This window comes from Dipodomys spectabilis, unplaced genomic scaffold (assembly GCF_019054845.1).
Source record: "Dipodomys spectabilis isolate Male_0828 unplaced genomic scaffold, ASM1905484v1 ptg000018l, whole genome shotgun sequence".
In the NCBI taxonomy this organism is placed as follows: Eukaryota; Metazoa; Chordata; class Mammalia; order Rodentia; family Heteromyidae; genus Dipodomys; species Dipodomys spectabilis.
In genome coordinates this window covers 14,015,706-14,035,753 of record NW_024870695.1, presented here as the reverse complement: position 1 = coordinate 14,035,753, position 20,048 = coordinate 14,015,706, and the positions used below count along the sequence as shown (strand labels likewise).

General features: G+C 49.8%; 1 protein-coding gene across 3 annotated transcripts in view; it reads left to right on the top strand.

Moving 5' to 3' along the window:
• The window catches only part of Arhgap23 (Rho GTPase activating protein 23), a 79,568-nt gene that overhangs the window by 49,173 nt on the left and 10,347 nt on the right, over positions 1–20,048 (top strand). For all 3 annotated transcript variants that reach the window (XM_042673991.1, XM_042673992.1, XM_042673993.1), the window contains 8 exons: positions 917–978; positions 1,250–1,380; positions 2,354–2,475; positions 2,858–3,013; positions 6,455–6,533; positions 10,329–10,402; positions 10,671–10,760; positions 11,316–11,441. In XM_042673991.1, the coding sequence (XP_042529925.1) occupies positions 917–978; positions 1,250–1,380; positions 2,354–2,475; positions 2,858–3,013; positions 6,455–6,533; positions 10,329–10,402; positions 10,671–10,760; positions 11,316–11,441 (840 nt within the window). The remainder of the gene's footprint in view (positions 1–916; positions 979–1,249; positions 1,381–2,353; positions 2,476–2,857; positions 3,014–6,454; positions 6,534–10,328; positions 10,403–10,670; positions 10,761–11,315; positions 11,442–20,048) is intronic.

Genomic DNA, 20,048 nt, shown 5'->3' with positions numbered 1-20,048 from the left:
GGCCGCCAGGAACAATAACAACTACAGTAACGATGGTAATTATTACCATTGTCAGGACAGCCTGGGGCGGGCCCTGGCATAGCGAGGTCAGTTTCAGGCCAGCAGAGCAGGGAGCTGAGTCTCTAATGGAGCGGGTTCTAGAATGAGGTGCCCCTGTCGAGACTGCAGCAGGGCCGGCCCAGACACAGGGGGGTGAGCACTGACCTTGGGAGGAGGCCAGGAGGCCTGGGCCCTGGCAGCAGGCAGAGCCAAGTGCTTTGGCAGGGATTGGTTGGTAGCCCTCCTGGGAGCTAGCGCCACACACCAAGGGTTGAATTCCCATCCCCCTTCAGTCAACATGTGCACAAATGTGTCTCGCCCACCTGCAGACAGTCAGGTAGGGTCTTGGGGTTGAGGCTGGATGTGGTCCAGGTGGGCATCTCTCTGGCCATGGGAGAGAGGCACTTAGCCCCTGGGCCACAGCCTCTGCTCTGAGAACTCTGGCTGACCAGGCCCTGCCCGGCTCAGGGTGGCATCTTTCCCTACAGCAGGGGCAGAAGCACCTAGAATCGGGCTTCTGCTCTGGAAGCCTGGTTATGCTGTCCCCAACAGGGCCTTGCCAGGGGGTCCTGTGTCACTTTTCACGACCCGTGGTAGCTGCTCTCATGTCTACCAGGATTGCAATAAGTGCAGTGTGCACAGTTCTTCACCCCAACCCTGGGTTGTAGGGTGTAGCCGCCCTACATCTATTGCGGAGGTGACTGAGGCTCAGAGAGGCAAAGTGTCATACTCAGGGTCACACAGCTGCATCTGTGCTGCTCACAGACCCTGAGAATGGAAGAGAGGAAAGGGAAGGAGGAGGCAGGGACCAGGGACAGGCTGTATGGTGGACAGGATGTGAGTACTCATGTAGCTATTCTTTTCTCTCCTCCTCCAGGACCCCGGCTGTGCCAACCAAGCTCTGATCAGCAAGAAGCTTAATGATTACCGCAAAGTGAGGTGAGGGGCTTAGCCTTCACAGAACAGCCTGCCATGGCGGGGAGGGGGCTTCTGGGGGCCTAGGCAGCAGCGGTCATCTGGTCATCCTGGCTCACCTCCAGCCTGGGGCAGGGCATGGAGCATCTCTAGTTCCCCACACAGTCATGCGGGGGTGGGGTGGGGGTGGGATTGTCTTAGGAGGGAAGGGAAGCTGCAAGGGGTAGAGACTTGGGTGGCTTGCATGCTAGGCTCACCGTGTTGAAGACTCCTCCTCTCTTCCTTCTTCTTGCAGCCATAGCTCTGGGCCCAAAGCTGATTCCTCCCCAAAGGGCTCTCGGGGCCTGGGGGGCCTCAAGTCTGAGTTCCTCAAGCAGAGTGCAGCCCGTGGCCTCAGGACTCAGGAGCAGCCTGCAGGGAACAAGGGTAGGAAGGTGGCTGCTGAGACTGGGTGGCTGGCGGTGTGTGCAGGTGTGCTGAGGGCGCTCTTAGGGTGCCCATCCACACGTGTGAGCCTGGGAGGTGCCTTGGGGTTCCCAGGCTGGAAGGACCTGGAGCCTAATCCCCCCTTCATGACATCCCAGCCCGGTGTACCTCCAGTCCACACTGTGTCACTTTGGGGTGGGAGGTTCACCCTACTCTGCAGATAGCCATGTCCATCTTTATATACTTAGAAAGGTCTTCCTAATCCCAGATACTGGGAGGCCACCATGGAAGATTGGATGTTGAGGCCAGGGCTGGGAAAAGTTAACCAGATTCTATCTCAAAAACAATCTGGAGCTGGGCACCAGTGGCTCACACCTGTAATCTTAGCTCCTCAGGAGGCTGAGATCTGAGGATCACGGTTCAAAGCCAGCCTGGGCAGGAAAGTCCATGAGACTCTTATCTCCAATTAACCACCAGAAAACTGGAAGTGGTGCTGTGACTTAAGTGGTAGAGCACTAGCCTTGAGCTAAAGAGCTGAGGGACGGCACCCAGGCCCAGAATTCGAGTCCCACAACTGACAAAAAAGAAAACACAAAAACAATCTGGAGACAGGCATCAGTGGCTCATGCCTGAGACTCTGTGGAGACACAGAGGATTACTATTCCGAGCCAGCCCAGACAGAAACGTCCACAAGACTCCACTTCTAAAAATAACCTGCAAAATGCTGGGCTGGAGCTGTGGCTCAAGTGGTAGAGTGCCAGCTGAGCAAGCAAGCCCAGCGAGTATGAGGCCTTGAGTTCACACGCTGGCACTGGCAAACAGATAAAATTTCCCAGCCTCCCCTCCCCCCCCAGCACCCTGAATACTTCGCTGGTGGAGTCCCTTTGTACTAACTCGTGTGAATGTGACAGTGTGGGCGCCCCGTCGGGCCTCCCCCAGCTCATCCTGGCTCTCTCTGTCTCCTCCATTCCAGATGACACTGCTGCTGCCCCTAAAACTCCCTGGGGAATCAACATCATCAAGAAGAACAAGAAGGTCACCCCAAGGGCATTTGGGATCCGGCTAGAGGAGTGTCAGCCTGCCACAGAGAACCAGGTAAGTTCTTTCCCATCTTGTTCCAGAGCAGCAGGGCAGGAGAAACCTTGGTCTAGATGCCAAGCTGCAGGGGACATGCAGACAGCCTTGTGCCTTGTACAGATCCTGCCCCATGCTGTCTGTCCTCTGGAGGGCACAGCCTAGCCCTGTTCCTTCTTGGTCTGTGGTGAAGTTCCAGCACCAGTTCTGGGGGCGGCACGGAGCCACTGTCTGGATGTAGGCAGAGTGTGCAGTGCGTGTTTTCCTGCTGCTTTCCCTGACCCCACCCTCCATGATGAATTCTTATCCCTTCAAGCTGCCAGCAGCATCTCTGGGTCCTGTGTTACTCCCATGTTGGCCAAGCCAGGGTGGCCCCCTGACCATGATCTCCCTGTGTCCCCAGCGAGTCCCCCTCATCGTAGCTGCCTGCTGCCGTATTGTGGAGGCTCGGGGGCTGGAGTCCACCGGCATTTACCGGGTGCCTGGCAATAATGCAGTGGTGTCCAGTCTACAGGAGCAGCTCAACCGCGGGCCTGGTGACATCAACCTGCAGGATGAGGTGGGTGCGGCAGGGATGGTGGGAGGGGACCTGTCGGGACAGTTCCATGGTCTGTGGGCCCTTCCTATTCAGGTGGCCACCTCCCAAGGCTGAGGACACCCGAAATTCAGCCCTAGCCCCGAGGTCAGAGGCTTGCAGTCTTGGCTGAGCCTTTAGGATAGCAGGATTCACCCCAGCGAGAGGAAGCCAGATTCAAGGTCCAGGCAGAGGAACAGCCTGGTAACAGAATGTTTGCCAGGAATGAGTGAATTCTGGGAGAGGGCCAGCTAGTAAACACGTTAAGCTTTGGTTTGCTGTTTCCTCCCTCTCTCTCTCCCTTCATTCTTCCCTCCCTCCTTCCCTCCCTCCCTTTCTCCACTGTAGTTTTTAACAATGCACAAGCCATACTTAGCCCAGGGGGCAAATAAAACCAGATGGGGGTTTACAGACCCCTGGCTTAGAGGAAGAGGAGCACCCCATGAGCGGAAGAGGGCTTGTGTCATGGGGAGTGTGGTGGGCAGATGAACCCTGTCTAGAGAGAGTGGACAGCCACACTTAGGAGTTTGTAGCAGGCCCGTGGGTTCTCAAATGCTGATCCCAGCATCCTAGGGTTTCAGAGAGGCTGACATAGGTCAAGGACAGACCAGGACCTCCATCCTTGTTGGGACAAGACCCACTCTCTTTGTTCTGCCTGTCACCTTTTTGTTTGTTTGTTTGTTTGTTTTGGTCAGTTGTGGAGATTGAACTCAGGGCCTGGGCACTGTCCCTGAGATTTTTTTTTTTTTTTTTTTTTGCTCAAGGCTAGTACTCTACCACTTTGAGCCACAGTGCACTTCCAGTTTTTAGGTAGTTAATTGGAGATATGCGTCTCATGGCCTTTCCTGCCTGGGCTGGCTTTGAACCATGATCCTCAGATCGCAGCCTCCTGAATAGCCAGGATTACAGGTGTGAGCCACCAGCGCCTGGCTCAGTTTGGGTTTTCATGACCACAAGGGTCCTGATGAAAAAGATGCTTTAGAAAACCATAAATCTGAGCCATGAGCACCATGATCACACAGCACGAAGCCCCTTCCTGCCTTTGGGAGAGGGGAGGGAAAGACATGCAGCTGTGATATCATGCACAAGAGAACTGAGACCTGTGTGAGCAGAGGGAGGGAGACGTGTGAGGGTGGGAGTCAGGGCAGCAACCGCAGCTGAGTCCTCTAAGGACACAAAGGAGGGCTGTACAGGTAAGGGATGATGGACTTGCCCAGAGCCCAGAGGAGGACTGGATGGTTGGACAGAATGGACGCATCTTCTGGGCATAGAGGTATCAAGGGTGAACCTTTGACCTTGATCCAGTGGCCAGTAACTGGGGAAGGTGTGAGAAGATGGCTGATGCTCTAAAAAAGACAGGATCAGGAGGGCAACAGGCAGGAGGGAACTAGTCCAGGAGCTGACTGCAGAGAGGAAGGAGGGGCAGGAACAGCAGGTGTTGGGGCTGGGGACTGGGGAGCTGAGTATGGGCCTCTGACAGGTGGGAAGAACAGAGTGGCTTAGGAAGAGTTTGAAGCGGGGCTGAGTCAGCTCGTATCTCCATCGATAAGTCCCCTTATGGGGTCACAGCAGCCTCAGGCTCTAGACTGTGTGGACCAGAGAGTGGCCTGGGGTGTGTGGGGCCAAAGAGGGACACCCAGAAGGCTGGGTGAGGGGGACAGAAGGCTGGAAGGCTGGGCTGGGATCCTAGGTTCAACAGCTGCGAGGTAGCAGGACCCATCCCTGAGGGCTGGTAGGAATGAGTGGAAAGACGTGGCAGGAGCCCGGCTGGGCACAGGGTGAGCACTCAGTGAAGCGCCTCCCCTGGCCTGAGTCAGGAGCTGGAGGGAGGAGGGCTGGCTTGAGCCTGGGCAGGCCCAGGCTGCTGTCAGTCATAGATGGATGTCATTTGCTAGACCTCAGTGTTGAGTCTGTTGTTTGGGAATTGTCTGGCATTAAGCTACAGCTTGATTGTGATGAGTGTGCACATTGTCCCTTGGGTCTCTTTGTTGAGAATTTTCCATTTGCTTTCTGGTCAGGAGTTCACCGTACTTCACTGCAGGTTATTTGGGCCTGACTTTGCCATGGTACAGGGTGATGGTGCCCTCTTGTGGATAGAATGAGTAGTGACCCACTATTCATTCATTCTAGTCAGCCATTTATTTAGACTAGAGTTTTTACCTTGGCATGGTTAACATTTGGGGGGAAATAATTACGTATCCAAAGGAGAAGGGTGTCTTCCTAATGGAGGGAATTTACCAATATTCCTGGCTATATGCATTGATATGAGTGGCTCCCCTCCCCATGGGTGATAATAATGAATAAGAAAACAAAAGGATAGGGCTGGGAAGGTGGCTCAGTGGTAGAGCGCTTGCCTTGCATGCCTGAAGCCCTGGGTTCGATTCCTCAGCACCACATAAGCAAAAAGAAAAAAGCCAGAAGTGGCGCTGTGGCTCAAGTGGTAGAGTGCTAGCCTTGAGCTGAAGAGCTGAGGGACAGTGCCCAGGCCCAGAGTTCAGGCCCCACGACCGGACCCCCCAAAAAAAAGAAAACAAAAGGATAGGGCTGAGAATGTGGCTCAGTGGTAGAGTTCTTGCCTTGCATGCATGAGGCCCTGGGTTTGATTCCCCAGTACCACCTAAGCAGAAAAAGCCGGAAGTGGTGCTGTAGCTCAAGTGGTAGAGTGCTAGCCTTGAGCAAAAAGAAGCCCAGGGATAGTGCTGAGTTCATGCCCCAGGACTGGCAAAAAGAAAGAGGCGGAGGAGGGAGGGAGGGAAGGAAGGAAGGAAAAGAAAAGAAAAGAGAATGATGACTGGGAAGGTGGCTTAGTGGTAGAGTGCTTGCCTTGCATGCATGAAGCCCTGGGTTCAATTCCTCCCTACCACATAAACAGAAAAAGCTGGAAGTGGCACTGTGGCTTAAGTGGTAGAGTGCTAGCCTTGAGCAAAAAGAAGCTCAGGGACAATGCCCAGGCCCTGAGTTTAAGGGTAAGCACCATGGAAGAAACAAAATCAGGCCGAGGTGCCGACAGGGAAGTGCAGTCAGGTAAGATGAGGAGCTAGCCATGTGAAGGATGGGGGAGTAGAATCCTAGTACAGGGAATAGCATGTGCAAAGGGCCTGAGACAAGGAGGAGTGAGGCATACAACTGCTTGCTGTGGACACATAGACTGGGTCGGTGGGTGATTCTCACTGGGTGGGGGCTTGGTACTCGCTGGTCCAACAGAGGCGCTGAGGGCAGGCTTATGTGGTGGCTCCTGCTCATTTCTGTTCCCCACGGGGCCTGGTCCAAAGAAGGCTCTGGGTACTTTCTGTAATGGGTGTTTCGAGTGTTGGGGTAGACTTCCTGGGGCCAGGTGTGTGTTTTCTGGACTGATGTAGAAGCCTGGGCACCTGGGCAACCCTGGCTGGTCCCGTGTGTAGCTTGACATCTTTTATCTCTCCTCAGCGCTGGCAAGACCTCAATGTGATCAGCAGCCTGCTCAAGTCCTTCTTCCGGAAGCTGCCTGAGCCTCTCTTCACTGATGGTGAGTGAGAGGCAGAAGTAGGAGGGGAAGTGAGCGGAAACCTGGTTTGTTTGTGTAACGCACACACACACATTTGTATGAAATGCTGAGCTGTAAAGCGAGACGCAGAGGACATTGTCCTTCTCCCGCTGGCATCCCCCAGGTCACGCTTCCTGCACACTCGCAATGTGCCAGGTCCAGCTCCTGAAAACAGCTCCCTAAGGGCAGTGCTAAGGAGTCACCACTCCTTCACAAGAAGAGGAAAAGGAAGCTCAGAGAGGTCAAGTGACTCGCCCAGGGGTCACACAGCCTGTATGTGGCAGAGCCAGGATTCTACTACAGAGCTCAGTTCTTGATCAGGTCCTGAGTTGCTTGTTCACAGTTGTTGCTTCCTTCCTGCCCTTGTGCGCATGGATGACACCCATGCCTACAGGGGCTTTGCGATTGCATTCAATGGTGTGCTGCTAAATACTTCAGATCTAGCTGTCTAGGGGAAATGCCCTTGATCTGTGGCGTATTTCAATTTCCCTGGTATAACTCTCCTACTGTGGCTTATTTTAAACAAGATGTCATTAACATTAGCCAGGTGGCTCAAGCCTGTAATCCTAGCTATTCAAGAAGCTGAGATCTGAGGATCACAGTTTAAAGCTATCCTGGGCAAATAAGCCTATGAAACTCCAATTGCCTACCAAAAAACTTGAAGTGGAGCTGTGGCTCAAGTGGTACAGCACTAGCCTTGAATAAAAAAGATCAGAGACAGTGCATGGGCTTGAGTTAAAGCCCCAGGACCACCCCTTCCTCCCCCCCCCCAAAAAAAAGTTATCAACATGAAACTGGGAAGAGATGATCATAATACATTCTCAGGAGCTGGTGTGAGCAGGCCGCAGCACACCCCGGGATTGGTTCCTAACAAAAGCAAGGTTGTAATCTTGAGATTCATTCATGTCCCCATGGAAAGCTTGACTTCATTCTTTTGTTGTTGGTTGTGGGGTTTGAACTCTGGGCCTAGGCGCTGTCCCTCAACTCTTCAGCTCAAGGCTAGCACTCTACCACTTGAGCCACAGCGCCACTTCCAGTTTTCTGAGTGGTTTATTGGAGATAAGAGTCTCTCGGCCTTTCCTGCCCGGACTGACTTTGAACCGCCATCCTCAGATCTCAGCCTCCTGAGTAGCTAGGATTACAGGCGTGAGCCACTGGTGCCTTGCTTGACTTTGTTCTTTTAAATCCACCACGTAGGATTGCAGTCTGGGGAGACAGTCGTTTCTCTAGTCACTCCTCTCCTGATGGGTGCTTAGATTGTCTTCAGATTCTCCCTATTCCAAACCCTGCCTTAGTCAGTGACTCCTGGAGGTGTCCTTGCATGCCTGCCTCTGCGCTCCCTGGGTTAGGAGGTGTGCAACTGCTAAGTGAGTATACTGCTGAATATCTTTGAGAGCTAAAGTCAGACTGCATGCTGAGGAGGGCCTGGGTCACCCCTTTGCAGGCCAGCATGTCTCCCACCTCCCTCTTGGCATTGGATGTAATTCACTGGGGTCAAACCTGGAGTTTGGCACACATGTTATTGATACTTTTTATGTATGTGTGCCAATTCTGTGGCTTGAACTCAAGGCCTGGATGCTGTCCCTTAGATTTTTGCTCAAGGGTAGTGTTCTTCTATTTGAGCCAGCCCCACTTCTGGCTTTTTAGTAGTTAATTGGAGATAAAGAGTCTCATGGACTTTCTTGCCCAGGTTGGCTTTTAACCTCAATCCTCAGATCTCAGCCTTCTGAGTGGCTAGAATTATAGGCATGATCCATTGCATCTGGCCCTGTTATTAATACTTTAAACTTTTACTAGTCAGTAGAGGAAATAGAATCTCATTGTTTTCATTGAATTCCGTTATTACCAGGGAGATTAAATCTTACTGCATTAGTTATTTTTGTTTTTGTCAATCATGGGGCTTGAACTCAGGGTCTGGGCTTTGTCTCTGAGCTCTTTTGCTCAAGGCTAGCACTCTACCACTTTGAGCCACAGCACCACTTCTGGTTTTCTGGTGGTTAATTAGAGATAAGAGTCTCATAGAGGCCTGGGAAGGTGGCTCAGTGGTAGAGCACTTGCCTTGCATGCATGAGGCCCTGGGTTCAATTCCTCAGCACCACATAAGCAAAAAGAAAAAAAAACCAGAAGTGGCGCTGTGGCTCAAGTGGTAGAGCACTAGCCTTGAGCTGAAGAGCTGAGGGACAGCGCCCAGGCCCAGAGTTCAGGCCCACGACCGGACCTCACAAAAAAAAAGAGTCTCATAGACTTTCCTGTCAGGGCTGGCTTTGAACCATGATCCTCAGATCCTAGCCTCCTACATAGCTAGGATTACAAGCGTGAGCCACCAGTGCCAGGCTGATTAGATTTTTTTGTTGTTGTTTGTAGTTCTGGTGTTTGAACTCAGGGCCATTTCTTGCTAGGCAAGCACTTTACTACTGATGCATGCCTCCAAAACTGTTTTTGCTGAATATATATAAAGAGTTACCATGGACTTTTCTGCCTGGGCTGGCTTTGAACTGTGATCCTCAGATCTCAGCTTCCTGAGTAACTAGGATTACAGGTATGAGCCACAGCACTTTTATCTTCCTTTCCTCTTGCTGTTTTGCTTTTTTTTTTTTTTTTTGCCAGCCCTGAGGCTTGAACTCAGTTCCTGGGCACTGTCCCTGAGTTGCTTTTGCTCAAGGCTAGTACTCTACCACTTGAGCTTGAGCCACAGCACCACTTCTGGCTTTTTCTGTTCATGTGGTACTGAGGACTCCAACCCACGGCTTCATGCATGGTAGGCAAGCGCCCTACCACTAAACCACATTCCCAGCCTCTGCTGATTATTGTTTAGATAAGGCCTTGCTTTGTATCCCAGCCTGTCCTAGAACCCCTCTGAAGCCCTGGCTGGCCTTAAACTTGAGATTCTCCTACCTTAGCCCCTAGATTACTAGGATTAGAGCCATGCATACATTTATGTATCAGTTTATTATTAGCCTTTTCTATTTCCTCTGCGATTGCTTGTGCATAGTATATGTCCATTTTCTGCTGGCTTATCATTTTCAGTAGTGATTTGTGGGAACAAGTATTGTAGATTTGAACCCTTTGTTGGTATTTGGAAATATTTCTTCTGGTTGTCATTTTCCTCTGACCTTTTCAGTTAACTGAACATGAGCTGGATAGAGTGGTGCATGCCTATAATCTCAGCACTCAGGAGGCAGAGGCAGGAGGATTGTGAATCCTAGACCAGTTTAGATTCTATAATGAGACTCTAACTCAAACAAGCAAACAAATATCCTGGCTGTCTGTGTGCATGTACACATCTGGGTAAATTTTGTATTTTGGTGTTGGAGATGGAACCAGGGCCTCATGTGTGCTACACACAGCTCTACCACTGAGCTCCACCCAGCCCCAGATAGAAGTCAGAACAGCCTCATTGTGGCTCATTGTGAGGTTCGCTGTGGACATCTTTGGGAACTTCGGGCATTGGGGGTTGCAGGGAGAAGCACCCAAAAGCCTCTCTTCTGTGTCCTGACCTGCGGAGCCTTGGCTTCTTGTCTTGGAGAGTGGGACGGGACCCCTTCCAAGATCAGCAAGCGGCTCAGCCCTTGCTTCCTCCCCAGTGGACAATCTGGGCTGCAGGTCAGGTGCACCTGTGCAGCTGTGCTGGCTTGGCCTATGGACATTCAGGGGCTCAAGGACTCCAAACTAGACTGAAATGGGCACAAAGCAGCGCTCCCGGCAGGGGTCCTCAGCCCACCCAGGTGTGTGGAGGGGGGGCGCCTCGCTTGCTAAGGAGCCCTTCCTGTGTTCTAGACAAGTACAACGACTTCATCGAGGCCAACCGCATTGAAGACTCCAGGGAGCGGATGAAGACGCTGCGGAAGCTGGTGAGCAGGGGGTGCAGTTGGGCAGACGCAGGGGGGAGGGCAGAAGAGCACGTCTGTGCCAGGAGGCCCTGGGTTCCAGTGCCAGTCCCCCAATGGCCTGGGAGCAGCCCTTCTCCACTTGGGGGTCTCAGTTTCTCCATCTGTACCAAAGAAAGGGGGCAGTAGATTCCAGCCTGTCTGAGGTGTGGCAGGGGACGCCCCTGGAGACGCGTTGGAAGCTGCGAGCGTCTGTCATAGCCTCGTCCCTACCCTCCTCTCACCCACCCAGATCCGAGATCTCCCGGGACACTACTACGAGACACTCAAATTCCTCGTCGGCCATCTCAAGACCATCGCCGACCACTCAGAGAAGAACAAGGTGGGTGGGCTTGGCTGGAGTTGGGAGGGGGAATAGACTCACTGGGGTCTCCTCAGCAATGCCTGCCCCCCGCCCCCCCCGCATGTCAGCCAGGGCTTTTGCTAAGTACGGAGGGCTTTCAAAAGCAGGTGGCCTGTCCTGTGTCACTGAGACCTGTCCTCTGATCAAGCTCGAGGCCTAGGCGCCATAGGCGCCATCTTTTCCTGCTCGAGCCCCTGAAGTGTTTTGGTTCCATAGTGAGAAAATGGAGGGCAGTGATGATTTTCTCCTGGGTCTAATACCCTTGGGCCCTCCACCAGCTATCCCACGGCAGTGCCCCCACAGCTGGCTCAAACCCCTCAGTCCCATCCTGTACAGGTGTGCGGGCAGGGACTGCTCCTGGCTGTCTGGCCTGTTCTCCGTTTGCCAAGCTACCTCCATTGTCCATGCAAGATGTCCATTCCCTAAGCTAGGGACAGCTCAGGATGAGGTCAGGGGCGTGGAAGGAGGGGGAATGAAGAAGCGCTGGGGGGGAGAGCTAGGCACTGACCCTGGCCTGCCCGCTTCCCTGCCCAGATGGAGCCACGGAACCTGGCCCTGGTCTTTGGGCCAACATTGGTGAGGACATCCGAGGACAACATGACAGATATGGTGACCCACATGCCTGACCGCTACAAGATCGTGGAGACGCTGATCCAGCATGTACGTGCCCATTGCGTGCGTGTGCGTGTGTGTGTGTGTGTGAGAGAGAGAGAGAGAGAGGGGAGGGGAGAGAGAGAGAGAGGGAAGGAGGGAGGGAGAGAGAGAGGCAAGCCTGGGTTGGGTTGCTTTGGGTGAGGCTGTCAGGTAAGGAGAAGCTGCTGGGGTGGCCATGCCTTCGAAGTGACAGGCTGGCTGCATTTCCAGGCAAAACAGGATTGGATCGGAGAAGTCCATCAGTTCTGAGGCCAGGAGGACCCTGAGCTTCAAGAGAAGGGAGGCAGGAAGGTTCCTGGGTTTGAGGGTGGGAGACAGGGCGACTAGGATAGGCAAGCAGCACGGAGCATGGCCCCAGGGCAAGCTCCTCCGTTCTCATTCCTATGTCTTGCGCTGGTTCAGCTCCGGTTCCCTGAAGACACCTACAGTCCTCTCTCCCCACCTCCTGAGTTCTATTAGTTTTTTAAATTATTCTTCATTTTTTATTTTTTGTTTGTTTGGGGTTTTTGTTGGTTGTGGGGCTTGAACTTAGCACCTAGGCACTGTCCCTGAGCCTCTTTGTGCTCAAGGCAATAAGGGCTCTGCCACTTGAGCCACAGCGCCACCTCCTGGTTTTGAGTGGTTAATCGGAGATAGGAGTTTCACGGGGACTTTCCTGCACAGGCTGGCTTTGAACTTGGAACCTAAGATCTCAGCCTCCTGAGTAGCTAGGATTACAGGTGTGAGCCACTGGCGCCCAGCTCCTGAGTACTATTGTCCATTCACCATAGCCCTGTGCTTCCCTCCCAGACTCCACTCCGCAGCCTACCAACTGGCCAGCAGAGGGCGCAGGGGGCCTTTGTGTTTCAAGCTACAAAGGCAGCTCTGCCCTCTTCTGGAGGTTCAGGATGTTTTTTATGAATCATCACATTTCCATATCTAAATCTGAGACCCAGGTGCCCACTCAGGTCTAAGAAATAATGATATTGGCACTTGGCCAGAGGAGGTGGACCAGCTTTAGACTACAATCCTTCTGCCTCTGCCACCTGGTAGCTGGGATTACAGATGAATGCTACCATGCCTGGCCTTAGTATTCCCTCATTACCCACCTTTAGAATGACCCGTGAAGACAGAGATTATAAATTCCTTGGAATATTGGAGCGATACATTGAAGCTACAAAATGCCAAGGTCTACAGTGCTTTGGGGGTAGAGTTTGAGTGATTATTTAAATGAATTTAGTTGTTTGTAGTCTGTTTGTTTTTAACTTTTCTTTTTGTCAATTTTGGCAACGTTCTACATTTTATCTGAATTATCTATCCTTTGAAATCTTTTTTTTTTTTTTGAGTCCGGTAGTGGGGCCTGAACTCTGTCCCTCAGCTCTTCAGCTCAAGGCTAGCGCTCTACCACTTGAGCCACAGCGCCACCTCCGGCTTTTTTCTTTTTTGCTTATGTGGTGCTGAGGAATCGAACCCAGGGCCTCAGGCATGCAAGGCAAGCACTCTACCACTGAGCCATCTTCCCAGCCCCTATCCTTTGAAATCTTTATTACATTTCAAATATCTTTTCTAGCTATAGTTATTTTTTCTTTCCCTTCTGTATTGTTTTCTCTCTCTGTCTCTCTCTGTGTCTCTGTCTCTCTCTGTCTCTGTCTCTCTGTCTTTCTCTCTGTCTCTCTCGCTCTCTTTCTCTCTCTTTCTCTGCTAATCCTGGGGCTTGAACTCAGGACCTGGGCACTGACCCTGAGCTTCTTTTTTTTTTTTTGGGTCTGGTCGTGGGGCCTGAACTCTGGGCCTGGGCACTGTCCCTCAGCTCTTCAGCTCAAGGCTAGCACTCTACCACTTGAGCCACAGCGCCACTTCCGGCTTTTTTTTTTTTGCTTATGTGGTGCTGAGGAATCGAACCCAGGGCCTCGAGCATGCAAGGCAAGCGCTCTACTACTGAGCCAACTTCCCAGCTCCCCTGAGCTTCTTTTGCTTGAGGCTAGCACTCTACCACTTGAGCCACAGCACCACTTCCAGCTTTTGCTGTTTATGTGGTATTGAGGAATAGAACCCAGGGTTTCATGCATGCTAGGCAAGCAAACTCCCCTAAACCACATTCCCAGCCCTTCTCTTTATCTTGATCAGATATGTCAGAGATTTGTTTTTTTTTTTTCTGATTTTTTTCAAAGTACAAAAAGTTTTAACTGTGTGTGTGTGTGTGTGTGTGTGTGTGTGTCCATCCAGTCCTGGGACTTGAACTCGGCCTGCTTGGGCACTGTCTTTGAGCTTTCTTAAGGTCAGGCATCTACCACTTGAACCACAGCACTGCTTCTGGCTTTTTGGATAGTTCAGTGGAGATAAAAGTCTCACAAACTTTCCTGCCAGGGCTAGCTTCGAACATTGAGCCTCAGATCTTAGCCTCCTGAGCAGCTAGGATTTCAGGCATGAACCACTGGGTGCCCAGCTCAGTTTTAATTTTTTTGGGGGGGAGTCCGGTCGTGGGGCCTGAACTCTGGGCCTGGGCGCTGTCCCTCAGCTCTTCAGCTCAAGGCTAGCGCTCTACCACTTGAGCCACAGCGCCTCTTCCGGCTTTTTTTCTTTTTGCTTATGTGGTGCTGAGGAATCGAACCCAGGGCCTCATGCATGCAAGACAAGTGCTCTACCACTGAGCCACCGTCCCAGCCCTCAGTTCTAATTTTTGATCATTTTAGATACTTTGTTTTTGACTTTCTACTGTGTTGCTATACTGGTTATTTTCCCTGCTTTTAAGGATATTTCGTCCCTTTTGTTTGGGTCTGTTACCCCTTTATAAGTAAATTGCTTAGCTCATTTGTTATCAGTTCTTCTAATTGCTGTTTAAATTCACTTTTACTTCTAAAACTTATTTGTCTAGAGGACTTTTAAATTCATAGCAAAATCAAGAGAAAGGTACAGAGATTCCTCTGCCTAGGGCCCCTGTGTGCCCCCTGTAGTGTCAACCTCCTGCCTTCTTTGTGATTGGGGAGCTCACGTGGACCATATCATAATAGCCCAGGGCTGGGGTGTGCTTAGCAAGAGCAAGGCCCTATCCCTGGAAAACATAAAATCTTTTGGGTGTGGTTGAACAGGCCTGTAATCCCTGTGACTCTGGAGATAGGAGGACTGCATTCCAGCTAGCCCTGGGCTGAAACACTATCTGAAATAAAGTAGAGCTAGACGCACTGGTGGCTCACACTTATAATCCTAGCTACTCAAGAGGCTGAGATCTGAGGTTCTTGATTCAAAGCCAGGCGAGGCAGGAAAATCAGAAGTAGCGCTGTGGCTCAAGTGGTAGAGTGCTAGTCTTGAGCTGAAGGGCTCAGGGATAGCACCCAGGTCCTGAGTTTAAACCCCACTATTGACAAAAAGAAAAGAAAACTTAAAAAAATAAAGTAGAAAGGACTGGAGGTATGGCTTAAGTTGTTAAGTGCCTACTTAGCAAATGTAAGGCCCTCACTTTAAAACCCCAGTGCTGAAAAAATAAAACAAAATAAAAACCTGACAGCTGGACATCATAATCACCCAAGTTCATAGCTGGCATAAAGGTTCACTCTTGTATCTCCCATGAGTCTGAACAGATGTATGATGTATCAGACAAAGAATTTTTACTGTCCTAAAACCTCCTCTTTGCTCTGCCTGGTCATCTTCCCTACCATAACGCCTATAACCACAGGTCCCTTTACTGTCTCCAGAGTTTAGAATTTTCCAGAATGTCTTGTAGTTGGATTCATTTAGTAATATACAGTAAAGTGATTTCCATGTCTTTTCCTGGCTCATTTTTTTTCATTGTATATATTTTTTTTTTTTTGTCGGTTGTGGGGCTTGAACTCTGGGCCTGGGCGCTGTCCCTCAGCTCTTCAGCTCAAGGCGAGCGCTCTACCACTTGAGCTACAGCGCCACTTCCGGTTTTCTGGTGGTTTATTGGAGATAGGAGTCTCACGGTCTCTCCTGCCCGGGCTGGCTTTGAACCGTGATTCTCAGATCTCAGCCTCCTGAGTAGCTAGGATTACAAGCGTGAGCCACCAGCGCCCTGCTTCATTGTATATTTTTTATTGTTATTATAAAGATGATATACAGTGGGGTTACAGTTACCTAAGTTTTTGTTTTTGTTTTTGTTTTTTTGTTTTTTGGTCCGGTCATTGGGCCTGGGCGCTGTCCCTCAGCTCTTCAATTCAAGGCTAGCGTTCTACCACTTGAGCCACAGTGCCACTTCCGGCTTTTTTCTTTTTGCTTATGTGGTGCTGAGGAATCGAACCCAGGGCCTCATGCATTACAAGGCAAGCACTCTACCACTGAGCCATCTTCCCAGCCCCTACAGTTACCTAAGTAAGGTAATGAGTACATTTCTTTTTGGACAATGTCACCCTGAGCCCTTTATTGATTGATTGATTGATTGATTGATTTAGGGTCGGTTGTGGGGCTTGAACTCCGGGCTTGAGCGCTGTCTCTCAGCTCTTCAGCTCAAGGCTAGTGCTCTTCCACTTGAGTCATAGCTCCACTTCTGGCTTTTGTGGTAGTTTATTGGAGATAAGAGTCTCATGGACTTTCCTACCCGGGCTGGCTTTGAACTGTGATCCTCAAATCTCAGCCTCCTGAGTAGCTAGGATTACAGGCGTGAGCCACCAGCACCCAGCTCCAGCCCATTTATTTTTGAAACTGAATAATTTCTCATTGTCTGGATGTATCATGGCTTACTTATTCATTCACCTACTGAAGGACATGTGTTTGTCAGCTTTTTGTTAGTGTATATCTGAGAATTAACTTAGCAAGAAAAAAGGTTTATTGTGTTTTGTGGTCGAAAAGGTTCCAGTTCATGACTGACCCCATTGCTTTTGACTTGTGAAGCTGCAAGGAAGCAAAGAGGAAGAGAGTGAGCTAGGTCCCACAATCGCCTTCAAGCGCATGCCCCCAGTGGCCTAAGGAGCTCCCCTGCGGCCCTACCTCCTAAAGTACCATGTGGGGGCTAAGCCATTAATGCCTGAGCCTTAGGGAACACTTGTCCAAACCATAGCAGACACCTTGGCTGCTTCCAGGTTTGGACAGTTATAAATAAAACTGCTGTAAATATCCACGTGCAAGTTTTTGCATGGATTGAAGTTTTCATCTTCCTTGGGTTAATATGAGAAGAGCTATTTAGTTCCATAAGAAACCACCAAACAGGTATCCCCAAGAGACTTCTCCATTTTACATTCCACTAGTGATGAATAAGTCTTCCTGGTGCTCCACATTCTAGTCAGCATTTGGAACTGTCAGTGTTCTGGACTTTGGCTCAAGTCTAATAGCTGTGTAATGGTTCCTGTCTTAATTTGCATTTGTTTGGTGACATATGTGGTGGAGCATCTTTTTATATGGTCATTTACCATCTGTGTTTCTTGGGTGAGGTGTCCTGGTCATTGGCCTATTTAATCAGATAGCTTTGTTTTCTTATTTTTGAGTTCTTTGTATATATTGCACAATAGTTCTTTATCAGACATATCTTTGCCAATATTTTTCTTAGTCTTTGGCTTTTCTTTTCATCCTTCAGCCTCTTAATTCATTTATCTTTCACAGAATGCAATTTTTTTGGGGAGGAGGGGGTGTTCATCATAGGGCTTGAACTCTGGACCTGGGCGCTGTCCCTCAGTTCTTCAGCTCAAGGCAAGGGCTCTATCTCTTGAGCCACAGCACCACTTCTCGTTTTCTGAGTGGTTTATTGGAGATAAGAGTCTCACGGACTTTCCTGCCTGGCTTGGCTTTGAACCGGGATCCTCAGATCTCAGCCGCCTGAGTAGCTAGGATTACAGGCGTGAGCCACCAACACCTGGCTAATTTTTTTTTTTTAATCTATACTAGAGCTTGAACCCAGGGCCTCATGCGTTGTTTAACTTGTTTGCTCTCCTGGCACTCAACCACTTGAGCCAAACCTTTAGGCTTTTTTTTTTTTTAATACCCAGGGATGGGCACTGTCAAGGTCAAGGGTGATGCTCTACCACTTGAGCCATGCCTTTAGCCATGCTTTATGCTGGTTATTTTTTGAAGATGGAGTCTCTAAAATGTTTCTGTCCAGGCTTACTATGAACCACAATCCTCCAGTTCTTGGCCTTTTTTTTTTTTTTTTGCCGGTTGTGGGGCTTGAACTCTGGGCCTGGGCACTGTCCCTCAGCTCTTCAGCTCAAGGCTAGCACTCTACCACTTGAGCCACAGTGCCACTTCTGGCTTTTTCTGCTTATGTGGTGCTTAGGAATGAACCCAGGTCCTCATGCATGCAAGGCAAGCACTCTACCACTGAGCCACCTTCCCAGCCCCATTGTTAGTTTTGTTTTTGTTTTTGTTGGGCTTGGACTCTGGGCCTGGATGTGGTCCCTGAGCCTCTTTGTGCCCAAGGCTAGAGCTCTACCAATTGAGTCACAGTTCCACTTCCGGTTTTTTGAGTGGTTAATTGTAGATAAAAGTCTCATGGAATGCTGGCACTGGTGGCTCTCACCAGTAATCCTACCTACTCAAGGGGCTAAGATCTGAGGATCTTGGTTTGAAGCCAGCCTGGGCAGTCAGTGAGACTTCAGTCAAATTAACCACTCAAAAGCCAGAATTGTGGCGCCGGGGCTCAGGTGGTAGAGTGCTAGCCTTGACCACAAAGAGGCTCAGGGTCAGTGCCTAGGCCTTGAGTTCAACCAACCAAAAAAAAATTGCTATTATTTCTCTCCTTTTTCAATTATGAGCAGAGAGCATTGTCTGTATCCCAGAGTCTGGTTGCTATTTGATTGCTTTGTGTGCTTTCTCTAATGGTTGGGGGCAGGGTTCTAAGCATGGCCAGACTGGTCCATTCTGTTGTTCAGCACATCTGCATTTTTACTTTTAATTTTTTTGGCTCATTACAATATTTAATTTTTCTGGTCTCACTGTAGTTCTATGAATTGTTGCTTAATATGTATTAAGAGGTTCAATACATATATACTATGATTTATTGTACTTCTTAATCTATTGTTCCTGTACCAGTATGGAAGATTCCTTTTTGACTCATGATTTTCCATAGTTTCTACGCTGCTTTGTTTAAATGCTTCTTCTAGACACCCGCCCCCCAACCACACACACACACTTTTTCTTTTTTTTTATTTTTATTTATTTTTTATTGTGAAAATACTGTACAGAGGGGTTACAGTTACATGGGCAAGATAATGAGTACATTTCTTATCAAGCATTGTAGCTTCCTCTACTTTTTCATTTGTTAAAGAGAGGCAGGATCAGTCAGGTGCTGGTGGCTCAGGCCTGTAATTCTAGCTACTCAGGAGGCTAAGATCTGAGGATCGAGGCTCAAAGCTAGCCTAGGCAGGAAAGTCTATGAGACCCTTATCTCTAACCACCATAACACCAGAAGTAGATCTGTGTCTCAAAGTGGTAGAGTGTTAGCCTTGAGCAAAAGAGCTCAGGGACAGCACCCAAGCCTGAGTTCAAGCCCCACCACCCACTAAGAAAAGAACTCAGGGACAGTGATTAGGTCCTGAGTTCAAACCTCATGACTGAGCAAAAAATAAGAAGCAGGATCAAGCTAGGCACCAGTGGCTCCTAGCTACTCAGGAGGCTGAGATTAGGATCATGGTTTGAAGCCAGCTTGGGCAGGAAAGCTCATAGACTCTTATCTCCAATTAACTACCAAAAAGCCAGAAATGGAGCTATGGCTTAAGTGGTAGAGCATTAGCTTAAGCAAAAATGCTCAAGTACTGGGAGTTGGTGGCTCACGCCTGTAACCTAGCTACTCCAGAGGCTGAGATCTAAGGATTGTGGGTCCAAGCCAGCCTGGGCAGGAAAGTCCATGACACTCTTATCTCCAATTAACCACCAGAAAACCAGAAGTGGCACTGTGGCTTAAGTGGTAGAGCACTAGCCTTGAGCTGAAGAGTGCAGGGACAGTGCCCAGGCTTAGAGTTCAAGCCCCACAACTGACAAAAAAAAAGGTCAAAGACAGCACTCAAGCTCTGAATGCAAGCCCCTGGACTGGCACAAAAAAGGGAGAGGGAGAGAAAGGATTTATTTTGGCTCACAGGTTCAGAGGACCCAATCCATGACTGCCTGTCCTTGGGCTCCAGCAGAACATCTTGGTAGGAGGAGCCTGTGGTGGAGGAACTTCTTAACCTCTAGGTAGACAGGGAGTAGAGAGTGAACCAGGAAGAGGAAAGACTATAAGATTCACTGAAAGACAAGACACATTCCCCTAGTGACCTACTTTCTCCAGCTAGGTATTGCCTCTTACAATGTCTCATTCTTCCCAAAATAACATGTTAGGAATTAAGCTCCAACAGATAAGCCTGTGGAAGATAATTCATAACCAAACCATAACATTCTACCCCTAGCCTCCAAAAGCTCAAGTCCATTTCATAATGCAAATGCATCTTAGACCATCTCCAAGAGTTCTCAAAGTCTTATCAATCCAACATTATACAAAAGTCTTAAGTCCAGCTGGGTGCTGGTGGCTCATGCCTGTATCCTAGCTACTCAGGAGCTGAGATCTGAGGATCTTGGCTCAAAGCCAGCCCAGGCAGGAAAGTCCTTGAGACTCTTATCTCCAATTAGCCACCAGAAAACTGGAAGTGGTGCTATGGCGCAAAGTAGTAGAGCACTAGCATTGAGGGGGAAAAAAAAAAGCTCAGGGACAATGCC